General features: G+C 38.9%; 1 protein-coding gene across 2 annotated transcripts in view; it reads left to right on the top strand.

The window, feature by feature from the left end:
- Nucleotides 1–20,918, top strand: part of prex1 (phosphatidylinositol-3,4,5-trisphosphate-dependent Rac exchange factor 1) — a 120,316-nt gene extending 99,398 nt beyond the window's left edge. Inside the window, exons 33-41 of one of the 2 annotated variants that reach the window (XM_038289886.1) lie at nt 212–314; nt 5,763–5,906; nt 9,809–9,923; nt 11,642–11,708; nt 11,842–11,886; nt 14,917–15,092; nt 15,342–15,444; nt 18,860–18,927; nt 19,015–20,918. In XM_038289886.1, the coding sequence (XP_038145814.1) occupies nt 212–314; nt 5,763–5,906; nt 9,809–9,923; nt 11,642–11,708; nt 11,842–11,886; nt 14,917–15,092; nt 15,342–15,444; nt 18,860–18,927; nt 19,015–19,057 (864 nt within the window). In that variant the 3' untranslated portion in view covers nt 19,058–20,918. The remainder of the gene's footprint in view (nt 1–211; nt 315–5,762; nt 5,907–9,808; nt 9,924–11,641; nt 11,709–11,841; nt 11,887–14,916; nt 15,093–15,341; nt 15,445–18,859; nt 18,928–19,014) is intronic. The other variant, XM_038289887.1, reaches the window with a different exon arrangement.
- Nucleotides 20,919–23,077: the final 2,159 nt, after the last annotated feature.

Raw genomic sequence — 23,077 nt, 5'->3', positions numbered from 1 at the left:
ATATAATATCTGCTTGGTTTTGATATGACAGACCAAGACAAAGTAGTTGTAGATGCTTTATTATGAATTGGACTTAAAATCATACAAGGACACAGATATTTTTTTAAACAAATCAAAAGGTTGCTTTGTTATGCAGTCTGTGCATTTTTTAAATGGATGTTCCAGATCAGTCTGCTTTGACTTCAGAGCTTTGTTCTCCCTCCTCTGGCAGAAAGCGGAGCGCACCATGCTGGAAGACACCAAGGCAGCCCTGTTGGACTTGGACAAAGTCACTGTGTTCTTCAGGCCGCTGGAAGACGAGTGTCTGGTCGCAAGTAAGAGACGCTTTAAACAAAGGCAGACTTTTCCCTTTGTAGGCAGCTGTGACTGTGTGAACAGCTTTTCAGAAAGACCTGATTTTAAGCTATTTTTCTGGAAGAAGCCATTCAGAGAGGCAAACATGCACCTGCTTTACATCCTCCCTCTCTTAGCTGCAATCATCTCATGATGCATCCTGCCAGGATGTTATTTGACTCATGCAATGTTTGCATATGTGCATTTTAGTTAACAAGTTAAGTTAACAATTAAATTGTTATCTTATGCAGGCCAGTTAGTTATATGTCAGCTTGTACACCAAAATTTGGCTAATCGTATATCAATGGTCATCTGTCAATCAATTTTTTTCAGTCGTAGGATCTTAATTTCGGCTGTAAGCCTTCTACACCAAACCAAACTTCTGCCGCCCTGGCGTCCTCTTCCACAACAACTTCATTGCAATGCTTTTAAACAACTCCAGTTTTTACATTTAAATGCTTTATGAGCCAAGTTACAAAAATTTTAATTTTGCAGCAGAAGTGAAATGGGTTATGGTTGTTTAAAGTAGCCATTGTGAGCATGTTTACAAAACAGTCTATGTAAAGCTGAAAATCTGGATACATTTGTGCATTTTAATATCCCCTTCCCCCCTGTTGTCTGCATTTACTGAAGGTGCCCGTGTCACCAGAAATCTGAAAGCCTTCCCACACAAAAGATGTCTCCATCTTGCTTTGGTTCTCTTTTAAACAGCCTCAATGTGGTCAGCAAAGATTGCAGTTCAAGGAAAAAAAAAATCTGCAGGCACTTCCCATGTTAAAAGGCAAAGCTGTTGATTAAGCTGAAATTTGTTCTCTAGCTTTATTCTGAGCTGCAAGGAGGACATTGTGCACCGTTGAGAAAAACGCTCCTACTTTTTAATAATTACTTTTGTAATCCCATGCATACATTACTCATAACATCAGTTCATAATAAAGTGTAAAAATATATAAATTTTAAAACTTTAAAAGCTCAAACAGGATATAGACATTTGTACATAAACAGAGCTGAACAACCCATCGTTTATTTATCCTTACTGAAAAAACAAACAAAACAAAAACAGACGGTAACATTATCACACAATCAGAGTGGCGTGAAACACACAACCAGCCATACTATCAGATGTTGACAGGAACATTTTTTACAGTCTATAAGGATTCCTGGTAGAAGAAAATTCTTGTTATAACACCATCACCTTATGTCTTAGTTGTTCTAAATGCAGAAGTGATAAATTTCCCTCAACCATTAGGTAAAACCATTAGGAGTTTTTGTTGCCTTCCAATGACATAGCATTAACCTGCAAGAAAGTAACAATACAAATGCAATAAAATCTGCCTGAAAATGGCTGTAAAATATATTTTGACCATTGCTGATGGTACAAATGAGCTCAAACTGTTGCACTGGAGGTAGAGCTCCTTACAGAAGTGTTCACCCACTTGGCTTTGAAACATTTTTTGTTTTATGTTTTGTAGAAATTTAAATGATTTTTTTTTTATAGTACATAGCACAGAAAGGTAACTAGGTGACCTATTAACTTTGAAAAGCAAAATGAGAAAAATATATGTAAAAAGGGAAGAAGAAAAAATAACGTTTTTGTGAAATCATTTGCCTTCAGAATTACGAAATTAGAGGAATGAAATTAACCTGTGAGCAATCTACAGGTGCTGGTCATAAAATTAGAATATCATGAAAAAGTAGATTGATTTCAGTAATTCCATTTAAAAAGTGAAACTTGTATATTATATTCATACATTACATACAAACTCATATATTTCAGATGTTTATTTTGTTTAATTTTGATGATTACAAATGACAACAAATGAAAATCTCAAATTCATCATATCAGAAAATTAGAATATTGTGAAAAGGTTCAAAATTGATGGCCCCTGGTGCCACACTCTAATCAGCTAATTAACTCAAACCACCTGCAAAAGCCTTTAAATGGTCTTTCAGTCTAGTTCTATAGGCTACACAATCATGGGGAAGACTGCTGACTTGACAGTTGTCCAAAAGACGACCATCGACACCTTGCACAAGGAGGGCAAGACACAAAAGGTCATCGCTAAAGAGGCTGGCTGTTCACAGAGCTCAGTGTCCAAGCACATTAATAGAGAGGCGAAGGGAAGGAAAAGATGTGGTCGAAAAAAGTGTACAAGCAAGAGAGATAACCGCACCCTGGAGAGGATTGTGAAACAAAACCCATTCAAAAATGTGGGGGAGATTCACAAAGAGTGGACTGCAGCTGGAGTGAGTGCTTCATGAACCACCACACACAGACGTATGAAAGACATGGGTTTCTGCTGTCGCATTCCTTGTGTCAAGCCACTCTTGAACCGCAGACAGCGTCAGAAGCGTCTTGCCTGGGCTAAAGAGAAACAGGACTGGACTGCTGGTGAGTGGTCCAAAGTCATGTTCTCTGATGAAAGTAAATTTTGCATTTCCTTTGGAAATCAAGGTCCCAGAGTCTGGAGGAAAAGAAGAGAGGCACTTCATCCACGTTGCTTGAAGTCCAGTGTAAAGTTTCCACAGTCAGTGATGGTTTGGGGTGCCATGTCATCTGCTGGTGTTGGTCCATTGTGTTTTCTGAGGTCCAGGGTCAACGCAGCCACATACCAGGAAGTTTTAGAGCACTTCATGCTTCCTGCAGCTGACCAACTTTTTGGAGATGCAGATTTCATTTTCCAACAGGACTTGGCACCTGCACACAGTGCCAAAGCTACCAGTACCTGGTTGAAGGACCATGGTATCCCTGTTCTTAATTGGCCAGCAAACTCTCCTGACCTTAACCCCATAGAAAATCTATGGGGTATTGTGAAGAAGAAGATGCAATACACCAGACCCAACAATTCAGAAGAGCTAAAAGCCACTATTAGAGCAACCTGGGCTATCATAACACCTGAGCAGTGCCACAGACTGATCGACTCCATGCCACGCCGCATTGCTGCAGTAATACAGGCCAAAGGAGGCCCAACTAAATACTGAGTGCTGTACATGCTCATACTTTTCATGTTCATACTTTTCAGTTGGCCAACATTTCTATAAATCCTTTGTTTTTATTGGTCTTCAGTAATATTCTAATTTTCTGATATGATGAATTTGAGATTTTCATTTGTTGTCATTTGTAATCATCAAAATTAAACAAAATAAACATCTGAAATATATGAGTTTGTATGTAATGTATGAATATAATATACAAGTTTCACTTTTTAAATGGAATTACTGAAATCAATCTACTTTTTCATGATATTCTAATTTTATGACCAGCACCTGTATGTGTCGTACTGGTCAGGTTAAAAAGAGTTTTTCTGAAAGTCCTCAGAGTCATCAGCACAATAAAGACCAAGGAGCTCTTTAAATTAGTTAGAAACATTTAAAGTTATAGAAAAGTATAAGTCTGGGTGGGATTGTTAAAAATAATAATTATATAATTTTGAATCCCTAATCTTCAAATGTGAAGCACATGATACCAAAAACCTGGCTACACTGGAAAAGTAATCTAGAAATAATAAAACATTTCTTAAATGAAGTGTATTTACCCTTGATTTGAATTGGTATCTGAGAAAGTTTGCCAATGCAATTAGTATTTTTACTCTTAAAATAAGATAATTCAATAATAAGTACTTGAAATAAGTCAATGAAATTGTGTTTTCTATTATTTTAAATCTAAATTGTCTTGGCAAAATGTCTCTTTTATCTCCTTAATTAAAGAACAAATGCACTTAAGAAAAAATGAATAGACTAGATTTCCATTGTTTTCAGTGAAGAGAGGGCCGCCTACCCAAAATCCCACACTGAGGAATCAGGGCATTAATCAGTAGACCATAGAGGTCGGCAGTAAAAAAAAAACATTGCTTTGTATTTATAATAAGATTGCATTCTTTGCCAAGAGGCAAATTAACATCTTCCCAAATGTATAGAGAAAGGTGTTCTAGTCAGACAACACCAGAATATTCAAGATCTTTCACAAAAGTAAATCCTGTATCTGCTGGAAGCCCTACACTTCCCCTAGAACACCATCCCCACAGAGAAACATGGTAGTGGCAGCATCATGATGAGTGGATGGTGCTTAATACAGTTGTATTCTAAACGAAAAACTGAATTAAAGCATAAAGCTTAAACAACACTTGTGTAGTTTAAAGGGAAACATTTAAAAAGTGACAAGATTTACACCTCAATCTGATTAATAATGTGTGGTTAGGCTTGAAGTGTCCATCTGAAGGAGCAGGATGTGACAAATTCCCTAAGCTGCTGTAACTGCTGCAAATGGGGCTTTAGGCCCCGTCCACACGAAGTCAAAACGAACACGAAATGCTAATATTTTCCAGAACGTTTGTCGTAAAGACGGAGACGTAAAATAAATATGATCGTCCACACGAATGCATGAAAACGCTGCAAAATGTATGCCAGGCCTGTAAGTGGCGCTGTGGTGCCAAAGCAAAAATAGGCGACGAAATGTTGGGCATGTGCACTAATATTTATACATGGTTGCCCTGCGGGTCCATTTTCGTGGTTCAGTCAAATTCAGGTGCTGAACTATGTCGTCTATATTGCTCTGTTCTTCCTGGAGATATTCCAGAAGAAGAAGATTCTGTTGTAAGCCCGACAGCAGGGTGAGTAGCATTAGCAGCAACCATTCAACACAGTACGGCGCCATTGTTGTTGTGATACTGTGTCGCGCATGCGTGTTTAGAGGCGACGCTATGACGCATGCGTGTAAAAAAAAAAAGAAAATGCGGTTAGAGCTTAAAGATGGAACCGCGAAAATGGCGTTTCAAAATCTTTCACTATGAAGGCTTAATAAAAAAAAGATCGTTTACAGACCCCCAAAACGCCAGCTTAGTATGGATGAGAGGCTGGTTTGGTGAAAAATTGGTGCGTTTAGGCCAGGGTTTGACTTCGTGTGGACGGGGCCTAAAGAATAAAGCTTAAACAGCACGTGTGGTTTAAAGGAAAACATTTAACAGTGACAAGATTCACACCTCAATCTGAATAATAATGTCTGGTTAGGCTTGAAGTGTCCGTCTGAAGGAGCAGGATGTGACAAATTCCCTAAGCTGCTGTAACTGCTGCAAATGGGGCTTTTTAAAAGCACTAACTTTAGGAGGGTGGGTGATGCTTGTCCTGTTTGTGTTTTGCTTCAAAATAAACCAAATGACACATCTTGTGTCAAAGTGTTCTGTACAAAAATGTGCAAACTCCCACAGAATGCATTTGAAGTCCAGCTTGTGAACCAACAGAACATAAAAAAATGCTGCAAGTAACATCAGAGCACGCTGCAATGTATCGTTTGTTTTGTCTTGACCCCAAGTAAAGGCCAGGAGTCACTTATGTTGAAATGTTAAACAATAACAACTCTGCTTCAGATTTTTTTTGTAATGCATGCTATTTTATATAAGTGATTGCAACGCTCCTGCTTTGTCTCTGTTTTTCAGACACACCTGTGTGCTACCAGGTGGAGGGCAGCCGGCAGGCCCTGAGGGTCACCATGTACCTGGACAGCTGTCACTTCAGTGAGCTGCCCAGTCGGCTACAAAACGGAGGCAGTCTGAAGCTACACACCGTCCTGTTCTCCAGAGGTGAGACTGGGTCTGATGGGACAGTTTAGAGGGACGATGTAGAGGGATACATTAATACATTAATAATCCACCCTGTCCTTTTCTTATTATGTAAAGAAATGATTGATAAATGAAACAGCACTTTATATCATTATTTATGGAGGATCTCTCTTTCTAAGAGAACCTTTTCAGGTGGTACAGCATCTGAAACAACAGATCATACCCAGAGAGAGTTTGTTTCCCAGACTTGTCCAATTCCTCACACCTTTCCTTAATCCTAGGTTAGGGTCCCACCAAACGGAACCAAGCCCCTAATCACAGCCCCTCACCATTAAAAGATGAGAAAACTTATAGATTCAATTCTTTTCCCCAAACATTCTAAATAATTGTAGCGCATTAAATAATTTCATTATCTTTAGCCTTTTTACTCAAATTCCTCTGGAATGTAAGGATGACACTTTCAACTCGGATGTTATATATTATTTGACACATTTCTGGAGTTATAACCTACTTTGTTGAGATCAACCCCGCATCACTAACCAATCTACAATTTAAAATCAATCATATGCATTACAGATACTATGAAACCATTTAAAACACTCGATGCATTTCCCTTCTTCGCATGTACATTTACTGATCGCTTTAACTCTTTTTATTGGGTTAGATTGAAGCGCTTTATTGGACGCTTCCACCTCTGCACTCTCCTTCACTCCTTTTAGTTCTCCATCAGTGTCACTCAGAAGGCATTATGCATCTCACCATTCTGCCAAACAGCCATTGGTTTTCTATACATAAGTGCTAGGTGGAAGACTAATCCGATGAAATGGCTCTGATTGTTTCATGTGCTTGAAAGTGCAAACACAGCCCAAAGATTTTAAAGCTCCACAGCATGGTGGATAAACATCGCCACCTGCTGGAAACCAAACCTCACTGCAAATTAGGGGAACTCATTGCTTACTGCAGGTGTTGAGGTTTTTGTCTTTAATTGTTCTGCTGGTAAAGATTTAAAGATACAGGTTTATTTCCACACAGCTTTAAGTCCTGAATTCATGACAAGCTTGAAATACTAATGTTTAATTCTGTGGTTATAGAATAGTTTGTTCCTCTAATATTGCTGATGAAGGTTCTCAGTCATCCAGGTCATAGTCATTCCGTAAAAATTCAAAAAATATCCACTGGACTTGGTTTTCAAGATTTGAAGACGTTTCGCCACCTTTCCAGGAAGCTTTCTCAATTCAAATGTCTGGATCCGCAGTGAGTTTGAGTCTTATATAGACACGCCTTGTATCGCTTGGAAACATGCAATGGTAACCGATGAATGGGTCGTTAGTTCCATCGTTAGCCTGTAATATCTGAACCTGTCTATGATTCTAGGGGTCGGTCGTTAAAGGGGGGATTGCCATTAACGGGGGGGATTGTCTCCTGTAATACCTGAAACCTGTCTATGATTGTTAAGGGTTGGTCGTTAAGGAGGTATTGTTCACCGGCTGGGGCGGGTAGGTCCCTCGTTCCTCTGTGATGGGGTGGGGGGCTTGGTGATATCTGGAAGGGATCATGTCTATGATTGAATTGTATGTTTTTGGAAGCTGGAATCTGAGTCCACCACCTCTGTTTAAAGTTGGTTTTTCTCTCTTAACATAGATGGCTTCCTTCACGCCCCTCTCAAACCACCTATTTTCTTTATCCAGAATATGGACATTCTGGTCCTCAAAAGAATGTCCTTTGTCCATAAGGTGTAGGTGTACTGCGGAGTCTTGTCCAGAGGCGGCCGCTCTTCTGTGTTGGGCCATGCGTCTGTGGAGAGGTTGTTTTGTTTCGCCAATATAAAGATCAGAGCATTCCTCGCTGCACTGAACAGCATATACCACTCCGCTCATATTCGGTCTGGAGGTTTTATCTTTAGGGTGCACTAGCCTCTGTTTAAGGGTTTGGTTTGGCTTGAAATGTACTGGGATCTTGTGTTTGGAGAAAATCCTCTTGAGCTTTTCAGACACTCCAGCAACATAAGGGATTGTGATGTTTTTGCGTTTAATTTTCCCATCGCTGTCTTCTGTTGCGTGTCTTTTGGATTTCCTTGCTGATTTGATAAAAGCCCAGTTTGGATATCCACAGTTTTGGAGAGCATCTTTGATGTGTTTCTGTTCTTTTTGCTTCCCATCTGTTTTAGTAGGGACATGTTCTGCCCGGTGTTGTAAGGTTCTGATGACTGAGAGTTTGTGTTCCAGTGGGTGGTGTGAGTCAAAAAGAAGATACTGGTCTGTGTGAGTAGGTTTCCTATACACTTCAATGTTTAGGCTTCCATCTCCTTCCATGCTCACCAGGCAGTCCAGAAAGGGTAGTTTGTTGTCCTTGGCATCCTCTCTGGTGAATTTGATGTTACGGTCAACAGAGTTGATGTGTTTGGTGAAAGCTTCCACTTCCTCTAGTTGGATTTTGACGAAAGTGTCATCCACGTATCTAAACCAGTGGCTTGGTGGTATTCCATTGAAAGTGTCTAAAGCTCTCTTTTCCATTTCTTCCATGTAAAGATTGGCTACAATTGGTGATACTGGAGATCCCATTGCGCAGCCATGCTTCTGTCTGTAAAAATTACCTCTGAATTTGAAATAGGTTGTGGAAAGACAAAGGCCCAGTAGTGTGCAGATCTGGTCCGGAGTGAAATTAGTCCTGTTGTTTAAATCACTATCTTGTTCAAGACGTGTCCTGACTGTTTCCACTGCCTCTGTTATAGGTATGCATGTGAAAAGTGAAGTAACATCAAACGATACCAAGGTTTCTCCTGGAGCCATCCTTAAATGTTTGGCTTTGTTGGCAAAGTCTTTGGAGTTTTCTATGTGATGTGGTGTGTTCCCCACCAAGGGAGCTAAGATATTAGTAAGCTGTTTAGCAATGTTGTATGTTACTGAGTTAATGCTGCTGACGATGGGCCTGAGTGGTGCCCCTTCTTTGTGAATTTTTGGAAGTCCATATAAGCATGGAATTTCCTCCCCTGGATATAATCTGAAATAGGCTGTGCTGTTAATTACCTTGTCTTTTTCAAGTTGTTTGAGATAGTCTATTATTTTCTTTTTGTAGCCGCTGGTTGGATCTCTTTTCAAGGATTCATACGTATTAGTGTCCTTCAGTAGAGTGATAATTTTGTCTTGGTAGTCTGAGGTGTTGAGGACTACGGTGCATCTTCCTTTGTCTGCTGGTAATATGGTGATGCTTTGGTCCTGGCTCAGGGATGTTATGGCTTTCATTTCCTGGGGTGTGAGGTTGGAAGGAGGTGGTTTGGCGCTGGACAGGGTGGCTGTTACCTTCATTCTGAGTTGCTCTGCCTCCGTTTCAGCCAAGTTGTTGTTCCTAATGGCCGATTCAGTGGCCGTGATCAGTTCCACAATGGGTACTTCTTGTGGAGCAATGGCAAAATTCAGGCCTTTACTCAGTACATCCATCTCTGGTTTTGTCAGTGGTCTGCTAGATAGGTTTTTAACCCACTTGTCTTCAACCTTGATGTTATCCTCCTGAGTCATGTTGCTCTCTTGTTTAAATGCTGCTTTCTGTTGTAATCTTTTGAATTTGGCTTTTTGTCTTTCTTTTGTTTTATGATGTTGTGAAAGCTTGGCTTTATTGACCAAAATAGCAACTTCTTCAAACAAGGTTTCGGGGAGAAGTTTGGATAGCTTCTGCCTTATCTGATCTATTTTGTGCGAGATAGCTTCAATTGTGAAATGAGTCTGTCTAATCCTCTCACTAAGCAGCTTTTTGTGCGCATTCCTAAGAATCTCTTCTGCCCTGTGTCCTTTGATAGTAGACTTCAGTCTTAGACTGTTGGGAATGAGACCTTGCTGTCTACATCTTAAATTGAAACGTAGATGATTCCTATAATCTAATATTATGTATTATGTTTTATGCGAAAAACCTTCTGTTTTGTTTTGAAGCCCTGGAGCGTCCAGAGGGAACATCCTCGCAGGAGAACGTGGACATGGTGGAGTTCCAGCAGCGCATCAATGCCGTATCGCTGGAGAAGGTCAAGGCGTATTACCGCAAACTCAGGTATTCTACGCTCTCCACTTTATCAGGGTTCCCCAGTAGGATCCCAGTCAGTCAGGGAAAATTTTATTTCGCCTGAAGTCTTGGGACTAGTATACATAAATCAAGAATACATTATTTTTAATAATTCAAAGTTCTTTCAATATTTTAAGGTTAGAACTTCAATACGATTATCCACTTGTCCTTAAGGTCCTCGTACCATAAAGCACAACCTCCTTAGTGGGGTTTCACAGAATTATTTAATTATTAGGCAGCTCAGTGTAAGTTATTAATATTGACCAACTAAGCTTTTATTTAAGCAAACACTTTAAGCTATTTTTCATTAAGTTCTTAATATTAGTTAAAAACATATAACAAAGGGTATTTTCATATAAACAAACATATTTCATATATCTGAAGGTAATATGAAACGCTGAGCAGCTCTGATTTGATCCTAATTAAGAATTTCTAGAGGGAGCCAAAGATTAGGGTGATGGTAAGGAGGCCTTGCAACAACAAAGGCTTGTAGCTTCTCTCCAAAGACACTCTTGAAACCCACTAGAAACCTGCAGCAAGGTGCTCACTAAATATAAAAAAAGCCTTTAAATAAAGCAAGTAAAGTTTATTTCCGGTGATTTGATTAGAAATTTGCAAAAAATATTTGCTGTAACGTTTAATATCAAAACCACAGCAAACTGATTTTCTTTTTAATGATCTCCTAATCCATTTACTAACAGAAAACAAATTCCAATTTTTAACAATTTTGGATGTACAGTAGGAACATAATAGCAAGTGACTCTAAATTGGCTTTAACTGAAGCTACCAGATTAGTCCAATATAGAAATTTTTAAACTTAGTTTTTATTTCCCTATTTTATATTTTTTTTCAAAGTAGGCAGACCCTTGGAGGTGGTGGCCTAGTGGTTCCACTTGGATCTCTGAGGTTCTGGGTTCGACTCCCACAGACTGCCCCTCAGGGTCGTTGAGCAAGACCCTTAACCCCAGACTGCTCCTTGGTGCCGCACAGTGGCAGCCAAAAAAAAAGACAGTAGGCAGACCCAAGAAACGAGATTGAGTGAGAGAGGAGGAAACGTATGGACTAAAGTAAAAAAATAATGAAATAAAAAATAATAAAGATTTTGGGCCAGTGTCGGCCATGTTGAGGACTAAGGTCATCTTTATAGGTACTTGTACGTGTACCTCTGCTCCTCTGTCACGCCCCAAGATTGAACTTTTAAGACGTTTTAAGACGACAAATGGTCAAAATATTGTAGAAAACCTTTCCAAATATGCGGAAAAGGAACTCACTTCCACTCTGTGGAGGTGTTATGAGGTTGTGGGCTATTTTATTTCTGTCTTAAGTATTTCCCCGGACTGAAGTTTACCCAAATTAAGACTGAATGTCTTAGTTTAGGATTAGAAAACTACTTTTAAAGATTCATGTGATTTGAGTTTTTCCTCATCTTTTTGACAGCTCCAAGTATGTGTGGTGGATGGGAGTTTTTCAATCCTTGTCACATGATGGGTTTTATTTAAATTATGAATACAGTCCTGATCTCTGATACATTATATGCACATGAATTCCCAGAACATCAGGAACACAGGGAGCCTGTACTGTCGCAGATCAATGCTGTGAAGCTGTTTTCTCTAGATGCTTCCTGACTCAGCTCTCAGATAACATGAGTCATTTACTAACTTCATAAAGCCCAAAGAGTGTAAATCTAAATGCTTTTGCTTCCACAGGGCTTTCTATTTGGAGAAGTCTAACCTACCTACAGACTCCAACTCTACAGCGATGAAAATAGACCAGGTAAATATGCACTCATGAATTTCTCTTTACTGCCGTTACTTTTATCTGTTTCATTTGTTATCGCACAGCTTCATCTTTGCAATACAAGTCAATTTTTATATGATGTTGTGACTGAATATAAATGCAAGCACAGATACTGGGCGTTGAAGTTAGAGACCTTCAGCCAAGCATTTCCAAAGTAAGAGGAACTGGTTTGTCTTCCTGTCCCTGTGGAAATCCCCACTAGCTCGTCAAGACCTCCTAATTAACTCTGACTAACCTCAGCACATCAACATCCTGCACTGATTTAATTTCAGCCTGACCTCTAGTGTGCCAACCTGACTGTAGCTGAAATAAAATCAGTACCACATAGTTAGTTTGATCTAATCCATTGGTATTTACATTTATACGAGATCCGCAGAAATAACCCTATTAAATGTGTTTGTTTTGTTATTAGTCTTATATTTACTGATGCTCCATCTTACAAGTCAGTTACTCTACTTTGCATTAAAATGTGTGGAAATATCTTCAGCATGTAAGTTAAGGTTTATGTTGTAATGTTTTCAGATTTTATTTTTCTAAACTTTAATTAACACTGCTGACATTTTGCTCAGTATTTTTCTGGTATTGTTTTTTTTTTTTTGTTAAACTTAAGTCAAACAGGAAAAGTCCTGATTAGTTTATTCATTTACCTTTCAGAAGGTCCGGGGAAGTTTTTATCTGAACTTTGGCTTCTTAAATCATCCATTCATTATTTTTACCTTTGCTTTTTCTGAAGCATGTAAACTAAGAGTTACAGCCATGATAAAAAAGTAAAAAAAAAAGGAAACGTACACCTTATTTTAATTCTGAGCTGAACAAACAGTTGAATACTAATTTAACCCACTATAGAAATTCTTTTTTTGGCATTTTTTTGTATGGAACAAATTACTTTCAGAAAATAAAAGGAAAAAAAGATGTTTCAACTCTTTGTATTAGAGCAACAATTAATTACGATTGATCAATTATTGAAAGTACATTCAGCTATTTTAGTAATCAATAAAGGATTCATTAGATTACAGAATAACAAAAGCAAATAGCTGAAAAAACGACCCACTCAGAGCAGAAATTATGCCAAAACGGTAAAACGCAAAACGGCTTGCATTTAAAATAAAAATCCTTTTTATCTGTAGATAAGCTCAAATTAGAACTCCTCAAGTTTCATAGTTTTAGCTTCATTTTCTATATAAAAAAAATCCGTACAGAAATTTTCTAATTCTGTATAAAACACGTCTTTAAGGCAGCTTTTACTATCCCAATATTAAAAGTATAAAGGATGATCTTTTATTTCTGGGTGGATCATCTAAATAAGTGGTCCTCTAACTGTCAATCATTCTGGTGATATGTTTACGTAAGGCCGTTTTACACGATAGTTGGCTATCTTTTTCTGTGCATGCGCACTTTCAGCCACATATCTGTCACTTCGGTTCTTTGAAAATGGCCGAGGGTCGTAAGAGAAAAAGTGTCTATGAAGTGTATGAGAAGAAAAGAAAGGCCTCAGAAGAGGCAGATGTATCCCATAATGTTTTGCATGGAGAGCACTCCTCGCAAAGCATTATGGGATTTGCTGTCAGAGCAGCCAACTGTCGCCATAGGTTGTTGCTACCTGACAGTGGCGACTAATAACATAGATAGCACAGGAACCATGCAAAGGAGGAGGAGTTATGTGATCAACAGATCAAAAGGCAGTGATCATCTATCCGAACGGTCAGTTAACAGTCCACTATACAGTCTCCGCTGTATGTTGAGCGTGCTTTGGTGGCACACTGGTTTGCACACACAACCCACGTACGGAGGCCTTGGTCCTCGACACGGCTGACCCAGGTTCCAATCCGGCCTGTGGTCCTTCGCCGCATGTCTTTCCCCCTCTCTCATACCCCCTTTACTGTCAGCCTACTGTCCAATAAAACAAAGAGTGTGGGTCTTTAAAAATCGTCCACAATACCTTTAAGTTAATGGTCAAACAAAACAGCTGACAGATTAATCGATAAGCAAAATAGTCTTTAGTTGCAGCCCTAAACTCCACCAGTCATACCAATCATGTTTTTTTTTCACAGAGGCATTACTCCCATCCAGAAGCATCGTTAGAAGCTCTGTTTGGTCAAATATTAATGAAACAATAAATATTTATGGTTACTCATGTCACTTTATGCAGCACCAGCAACACATGTGCTATCGTCAGGTCTCTTGGTTCGCTCTTAGTAAGAAATCAATCCATAGATATTTGCGTCTGCCTGCACTTCAGATTGTCACTAGGAAAACCTTTGGGAATACATGGACTGTGCACAGTGAGGCTGCTATTGTTCCTGGCATGGCCATCGGTCTGCATTTTATCTGTAGTTTTACAAAAATTCTTACATTTGGAGAGATGACTGCAGTTTTAGATGTCTTGGCTTTTTGCCTTAACCATTTGGGCTTCATTTCAGCTCTGTGCAATGTTGTGCCATCTAGGTAGAGGCTGATTCCAGTACAAAATTAAACAGAAGGTCTTTTTTTTTTTTTGATGAACATTTCTACTATTTGGGGTACTTTTAATAAGATGGTTAGACATTTTTAGAACCAGATAATACATCTTAAAAGCCAGAAATTGACAGTGCTTGTCTTTTTTATGGTTATATCTTTATTACTTTCCCTGGGCTTTCCTCTGTGGGACTCAATGAAAACCTCAAAAGTATTTAGACACAAACAATCCATTTTTTTTTTTTTTTTGCACTATTGCAACTTGCATGTTTTGATTTCATTTATTTACTACTTACCATTGAACTATTAAATTATGATGCGGACTATGGAAAACTGGAGTTCGATTCCTTGTTTATGCGCACAAATCTAATGATAAAGTTGATTCTGATTAGTGCCTTAAACAATATAACAATTATAATAAATTAAGCATGATTACTGCAAATGGCAAAAAAAACTGCCAAAATCCAAAGAAAAACTTTTTTGACCTCTTAGAGAACCTTAAATTAAGACTACTTGTAAAGATTAAAAGAAAATGAGGCTCCTGTCAAATAAATTTTAAAGCTAATAGGGATGACTCTAAACATTGCACAGTTTTGTTCTTTAGTTTTAGGCTTATTTAGGGGAAAAATTCCAACATTTAGTAGCTTAAATGACTTACCAAGATGGCATCCTGGTGATGTTCCTCAATCATTTTTTTGACCCTATTAAACCCCTTCTTCACCTTTCACAGCTGCTGAGACCCCTCAACACACTGGATGACCTCTGTCGACTAATGCAGTCATATGTCAACGTGCGTCCGAGCGCCCAGGGCCACCCGTCAGGCGTCAGCGTGCTGTGTGTGTCCTCCGAACTGTGTAACCGCCTGGGAGCCTGCCACATCACCATGTGTGGAACCGGCCTGCAGAGGTCAGTCTGCTACTAGCACAGGATGTTTTTTTCTGCACAGCTTCTTATCTTTGAGCTTAGAGACTTAGATCCTTAGACAAACTTTATTGTCATTTTGTTTACACAGAGTGTAAAGTTGTCAGTTTTATTCCAGATTACAGCTACCCACAGTCACCTATAAGCACCAAACATCAGCTCGCTGTCTGAATCCATTTAAACTCATACATGAAAACCAAACAGGGTTAAAATCAGACCTCTTGTTGCTTTCAGATGTTCCCTGAATGTGACCCTGGAGCAGGCAATGATCCTGGCCAGGAACCATGGCCTTCTGCCGCGATGCATCATGCAGACCATGGACATAATGAGGAAACAGGTAAAACTCAGACCCAGAAAAATGGGGAATTGTTATTCATATGCTGTTTAAAAAAAAAAAAAAAAAGGTTTTGTTTAGGGAAAGCAAAATGTTCAGACTTATAACCTTCTACTTACTACTGTGCATGCTTCTGGAATTCAGCTTTTACGTCAAAGAACCTGGTACTTTGCTGGATGTTTTTGTCAATAACTAGTTATTTGAATTTAAGGGTTACTTTTCAGAAATGTATTTGGTACTTTCTTTAGACTTAGACTGCACAGATTGTATGCAAAACGAAATTCAGTTGCATACAGCTTACAATATTTTTTTTTACATTTTGCGTACAATCGTGCCTTTGGCTGGTTCCTTACAATTCCTTTTTAAACATAAATTTTTGTACTGAAATATTCTTTCTGTTATGATTTGTGCACATTAAGATCTTAAGAGTAGCATCATCTCCTGGTCAGACCCTGTAATTTAGTGAAAAGGTGGAGTCAGAATAAAAAGATATGCAAGAGGGCATCACTCCAGTGGCTGGAAGTTGGAGGGGATTTTGCTGGGAGCTGCAGGGAAGTGGGCTGTCATTCTGGCTATTTTGAATGGCTGCTACTCTACAACAGTGAAATGACCATTACCATTTATGAAGTGCAGCAGGGATCGTAATTTAAACAGTGTAGAAGAGAGAAACCAGTTTAAAAGTAATGGTGTAAATGGGCATTAATATGAAAAGGTTCAGTGAAGTGCAAAATAAATATGGTACAAAATCCAGCAGAATACTGCTTTGTGTCCTATTTAAAAGGATTATAAGGTTAAGCACATTGGGGGTGCAAAACAGTGTTGTAAGTGTGGTGAAGATTCCAGTTTAGAGTTCAACAGTTGGGTGGGAGCGGCGGGAAAAAGGCTGTTGCAGGATCTGTAGTGAATGCTGCAAAACATCCGCTTTTAATTAAAAGTTACTATTCCATACTTTACCTATAACTTTATACATAGAACCCTCCTTTATAACACATAACCTTCCTGGTTTGAACTCTTAAACTAACTAAGTGCTTTGTTTAAACCCCGGGCTTATTTTTCTTGAACTTAAATGGAAAATACTAGTAATTTAGCTTGAACATACCAACTACTTTTATTAAACTTAAGACTTATGTTACGTTCAGATCGCATGCGATAGAAGCAGCAAAAAAGTGCCTGCTGCTTCATTTTTGATGCTTGTACACATTGAGATCTGATGCGCCTCAAGAGCATCCTTGATGCTCCTGAAGAGTGTCCAGTAAAGTGTGTACAGATGCGTCTGATGCCCAATGGCAGAATGGCTTTGCTATATTTGCTGTTATAAGTGGGTAAAACGTAGTTGTAATGTGTTTTTAAGTGAGAAAGTCCACCACAAAACTTCCATCTGTGTAGTCAGTTCATCCAGATTCGCTGTCTGAGTTGCTCAGACCCCCGTACACCTGCGGTGCTCTGTCACGGGAAATCCTCTTCAACAGCAGCCTCTGGCCCGATCGTCTCTTCAGGGTTTTCCGCTACAGTTTGTATTCATTCATGTACTTAATTCAAACTGCAGGCACCAGATTAATAAAAGCAAACCTATCTTGCTGGCAGTTTTCGACATTTTAAGTTAATTTAGGTGTTCAAACACTATATCGGGAGTAATAATAGCCATTATCAACCTTTAATTTTAAAGGAAAGTCATTAAGAACAAGTTCTTATTTACAATGGTTGCTTAACAAGGAGAGTAACCACTTAGGGAAAGGGAAGTAGGGCTAAAATAAATGTAATACATACATAAAATACAATTTAAAACACAACAGACAACCCAAAAATGACCATGTAGAGAAGAAGTTGCAAGTTTCTGTGAACAAGTATTACTTTTTTTTTTTTTGAAGGATGAAATGGAAATTAGTCTTTCAAGTTTAAGAATATTTTGCATACCGTTCCAGTCAGGGATTAAAAAGAAGCAAGACCAAAAGTATTGTTGGTTTTCAGATCTGCATCAGCAGTGCTGTGTCCGTCTCCCTGCCAGCTCCCAGATCAGCTACTCTGATTGGTTGATGTGCCAACAGCAGCCAACTCCAACAGCTGCTGCTTCTGAAGCACGTCACGCTGCTCGAAATGTGCTGCAGGACCTTTTGATGCACCTTGATGCTCATCAACCATTGACTTTGCATGTAAACCACCTGCTTTTGCTGCTTCCACCACGTATGGTGTGAATGTAGCATAACTCTAAACTTAACCAGGGTCATCCTTAGGGGTGGAACGGTTCACAAAATCCACGGTTCGGTTCAGTTCACGGTTTCATGGTCACGGTTTTCAATTCGGTTCGGTATATGTTGATTGTTAGCCCTACATGTTGGTTGTTTTGTTGTTAGCATAAACAAAACGTGTTGCACAATGCTTGCACACTGTTGCACTTTTATCCACAACTTTCTTTCCGCCGTCATCGTAGGTCACTCTATATGAAAAGCGCTCCCATACAGCAGACCTATAAAGTGCTGCTGGCGCGTCTTCCAACTCCTGTTCTTTCCCACTCGCCATACCCACACAATTCTCCACAACAACTGATTTTTGTCTGCTACACCCGGCCACGCTGCTTCGCTTCTTTTTCTTCTTGTTTACTACTGGTGGTTGGCTTTGGTCGCAGTACTGCCACCTTCTGCTCTGGAGTGTACACGCTTCGCCTATGAGAAAAAGGAGCAGCGCATGAACCGAACGCAACACACACGAACCGAACCGAGACAGTCGAACCGAACGGTTCGGACGGTTTTCATAAACCGTTCAATGCCTAGTCATCCTACAACATGTTTCGAACATATTGCTTAGCTTTCCAGAAATTACTCCAAGCTTGAATTGAAAAAGCTCCCTGGATGGGAAGTGAAGCGTCTTCAAACTTTGAAACAAAGTCCAGTGGATTGTTTTTAATTCGTTTGGAAATACTTACATTTTTATTTTTTGTTTTAGCTTTGTATCAACATATTCACTTATTCTCATGGTTTAACCTTCATATGACTACTCTTATAAACCATCAAAAATCACTCATCTATGCAGCCTTACATATGAACTTAAATCACATCCTATTATCCTATTCCACCCTTTACAACTAAACCGGTTTCTGCTCTTGTGGAAAGGCAGTCTACAGGGTTTAGGAATGTCTTTATGGGGATTTTAAACTGTTTTGTCAGAAGCATGTTTGATGAGGAGGACTAGATTTAAGTCTGTGCTTTAATGAAGCCCAAAACTTCTCTTTTAAGCTCAGGACTAGTTAAACTCATCTACACCAAACTCTCTTTCCTATGTTTTAAGTGATCAGTGGTGCGCAGTCGTGTTGGAAGAGGAAGTGGACAGATTTAACAAGTTCTGAGGCATTAAATAGAGTACATGTAATGTCTTGTTCTCTGTTTCTAGTGGAAATCATCTTATATTTCTTTTGTACCACCAGGGGGCTAGAGTGGAACTTTCTGCTAAAAATCTCAAAGTAATGGACCAGATGCCTCCTTCAGCTCCAAGGTATGAACCAACCCCCTACCCCCGTCGTATATCCAATCTGCACGTCATAAACATAGACCTAAAAGCCTGCTGTTTCTCTTTTTACAGGCTCTTCAAGTTGTGTTTGCCTCCCTCAGATGGAGATCTCTAGAAACGCTTCAAAAAATCATATTTCTTGGATCGTGAATGCAGAGGATGGGTTTTATTATCATCTCTTCTTCTGTCTGACACTGCCAGTACAAACAAGGACCATCTCAGCGTATACACCACCAGTGTCCTCAGTAAAAGCTTATAAAGACTGCTCACACACCAGACAAGGGATGAAGGACCAACTAAACAGACACTTATGGCCAGAGACCAAGGACTGGTTATGTAAACTTTATTCTGAAAGTATTATTGTGTTTGCCGTTTTCTGACATATAGCTCGCCATTTTTGATTAACAAATGGTGGGCAGGCAATGTTCTCAGTGATTATGCTCACAAACAAGCGGTGTTGTTAACTGGATTAACACAACTACCTGTATCTGACCAACGTCGATCGTACCCATTTTGCCTTGGACTGCAATCTCCAGAAAGCTGCCTCATTCTGTCTGCATCCTCCAGGGTCCCCCAGGGCTCAGCGTTCAGACCACAGGTGAAGAAGAACATTTTAGCATGCTGGTAGATGCAGAAAGACAAAAAAAATGGACAGAGATGGAAGTAGAGACCGAGAGAGGGGGGCTGACTGTTTATTTCTATTTTTTTTTATTTTCAGCCCATTGCATGTGGTTACTGTGCAATTACTGTAGGCTTAGTGTAAGTACTGTATTAATGCAAAAAATGAAGGATAGCTATTTATTATATCCAGAAGGAGCTTTTTTTTATCACTTACTTACTCTATATCAGGTATTAAAGAGTCTAAAAGCATTCCAGCTTGCATAATGATCAGTATTTAATGGACCAATGGCATGCCATTTTTTTTAAAGCTGTAGCTGCTTGTGTGTTTCTTTTTATTTAATTATGTGAAATTGGATTTTGTCAATAATTGTTTGATTAATAATCAGGGCATGTAACTTATGGAGCAACTAAAGCTAGCTAATGCAAATCGAAATAAAGGAAAAACAAAGAAACCAAGTCAAAAAGTTAAGTATGAATCATTTGAAATATTAATATATTAATCTAAGTGTACTTGTAAGTTTGCCTCATTTTTTTTTCTAAAATCTGAATTTTAAATTGGGTTTTAATGTTTTCCTGTGTACTAAAGTGTTTTGAAAGAACCACGTGATTGGTCCATTCAGTGTTAGCACGAAGTACTGTAATCAGTTTTAGGTTGAAATTAAAAAAAGGGATTTTTGTGAGGACTGAAACACAGTTAGTTTACTGGAGATTTTATTTTCTTGTAAATAAAGGCATGTAACATTGTCAGAGCTTAAGATAGTGCTGGTGATACAGCAGCAGAGTTATGCTATAAATTATATTGGATTATTTTTTATGGAAATAATATAGTCTATGAAAAAATATTTTGTATTGATGCATTTGAAGAGGCGCTGCCTGTCTGCTTCTAGCATCACCTCATCTGCAGCTTGTTTTGTTGACTGTGCTACATGCACACCCAGAGCCTCTTACACTGCTTTTCATACTCCCATATCTGTTTACTTGAAAGCAGCCTGACTCCATATTGGCATGTTGCTATAATCTCAGCTTTCAGTTGTAGCTTGAATCGTCCATCAGTTTCCAAATGGCTTGGAGGTATTTCTATCAACATATCGTAGCTGTATGCATTTTTCTTGTTGCATCAGTCATCATAAACTGTCCGTTTGTGTGCGTCACCAGTTCCAGTTAATGAGTGCAGCATGTTGGTGTAAGTGGACAAACACATTGTCTGATTCGAATGCTTTCATCTGTATATATTCTTTATTTGCAATTTTATTTTGCTTGAAAATATCTGTACAAAGATCTTGTTTTTTGTTGAATCTTTCTAAAATTATTGTAAATGGTATCTTAACAAGATAGTAAATAAAATGTTCTCGTTATGATTGTGTCCGTTTTTCAAATGTTTTCTTTTTTTGTTTTCTCCACTAGTTTGTCCTAACCATTAAAGGTATTGTGAAGGATTTTCGTGAATTCTTTAAAAGACCTGCCCTCTCGACTTTAAAAAACAAAACAAAACACATGCACAACCCTCTACCTGATCCCGAGAGGGAACGACTATTAAACGCGTGCGACAGCATACACAAGCCCATTCCTCCTCATGCATCGTTTAAAAACTTCTCTTCTCATAGCTCAGGGGTCGGCAATCTGTGGCTCCAGAACCGCATGCAGCTCTTTAGCTCCCCCCTTGCAGCTCCCTGGAGCTTTTTCAAAAATTTATGAAAATTATTTTTTGTTTGTTTGTTTATTTTAATATGGTGTGAAGGAGGTCACACAAACATTCATTTTGTTATGCAATGTTTTGGAATATCCATCCATCCATCCATCTTCCTCTTAAGACGATGAATGTTTTGGAATAAATACATTTAAACAATACACGTAAAATAGAGATCAGTGGTCATAGCCTGCAACACACTTTTCAGCGTGGGACGGTGCCAGGCAAATAAAGCGGCGGGTGTGTCTTGAGCCATGGATCCCAAAGGGGAAAAAAGGAAGACAGCTGATGAGAACAGAGGATTCAAAGAATAGACCGAATAGTTTTTCTTCATTAACAACGCAGAAGGATTGCCTGCATTTTCTCTTGGTAATGAGAGGTTGACAAAAAAACTAATAAAAAGAGTAATTTGGAAAGGCATTTCCAGGGAAGGCATTCTTAATATGTAGCCAATCACAAAGTTGGGAGCAAGAGAAAAAGTGCAAAACTTCTGGATAAATTAGTGGAGAGCAAAAACTGATTTAAGAAGTGGATTGCATCTCCAAACTCCACTACTGCTGCTAGTTTAGTTACAAACGGCCTTACATAAACATATCACCAGAATGATTGACAACTAGCAGGACCACTTATTTTGAAAATCCACCCAGAAAAAGAAAATTCTCCACTATACCTTTGATGTGCTGCATTTAAACTAATACACTATACTGTAGCTTCAAAGGGAATGAACTAAAGATCCTTACGACTAATTCCTGGCACTAACTCGATCATCAGCTAGTAAGTGCTGCTGGGATTTTGATATGGTTTCCTCTTTCACTCCTGATACACTGATATCATTGTCTATTAGGAAAGCTGAATTCTCTTTCTTCAATTCAAAATGTTATTTTTTTATGTAGAAAGGAGAATAATTTACCACCCTTCTTGTAATCCATCAATCCCACTTATAAGGCACTTGGCATTTTGTTTGAGCTTGAAGATATCTTCTAGAAGTGATTGAGATGGAGAATATGGAAAGGAGTCCATGTTACAGGCGATGAAGTTTCTAATCTGTAAATATCTGAAGAAATGAGACCCAGGGATATATTTTGTCCTCTGTTGCTCAAAAGAACTGAAAACATTGTTAGTGAAGAGTTTATCCAACAATGTTATTCCAGGATTTTTCCAAACACTGAATGACTTACCCAGTAATGATGGGGAAAACATAAAACGTATTTTGCAGCGTTGCTACGAGGGATAGTTGAAGTCCCTTCTAAATTGGTTCTGCTGCTTGACTGAGTGAATAACAAGATGGTTTGAGGTATAGTTGGAGATCGTTTTTTTTTTGGAGGTAGCTTGGCACATAACAAAGATATAAGTGCAACACATTCTACTGACAATGTTTGTAGGGCTACCCATGATGGTAAATTATCATTCTCCTCTGTCCAGTATAATATTGCTTTCATGTTGGACGCCCAGTAGAGATTGAAAGTCGGGGAGTGCCAAGCGTCCTGCACCCCCTTTGTAGTATACTTAGTTTCGAACGTGTAACAAAAGTAATTTCCCTCTGGGATTTTTAAAGTATGACTGATTCTGATTCTGATTCTTGGTCTTTTTTTATTCCAAATGGAAGAGGAGATTTAGCTATTTAAATGCTTAAAAAAGGTTTTGGTCAAAAACTATGGAAAAATATTAATTTGATTGGATTTTACAGCTGCTTTTTGTATCTCTGCTTCTGTCTCCTTGAACCCCAGTCGGCCTCGGCAGATGGCCGCTCACACTGAGCCTGGTTCTGCTGGAGGTTTCTTCCTGTTAAAAGGGAGTTTTTCCTCTCCACTGTCGCTACAAGCATGC

Source organism: Cyprinodon tularosa, unplaced genomic scaffold (assembly GCF_016077235.1).
Source record: "Cyprinodon tularosa strain WSP-4 unplaced genomic scaffold, ASM1607723v1 ctg273, whole genome shotgun sequence".
Taxonomy (NCBI): Eukaryota; Metazoa; Chordata; class Actinopteri; order Cyprinodontiformes; family Cyprinodontidae; genus Cyprinodon; species Cyprinodon tularosa.
Note: the sequence above shows the minus strand (reverse complement) of the source record. Positions and strands in the feature narration are given on the sequence as shown.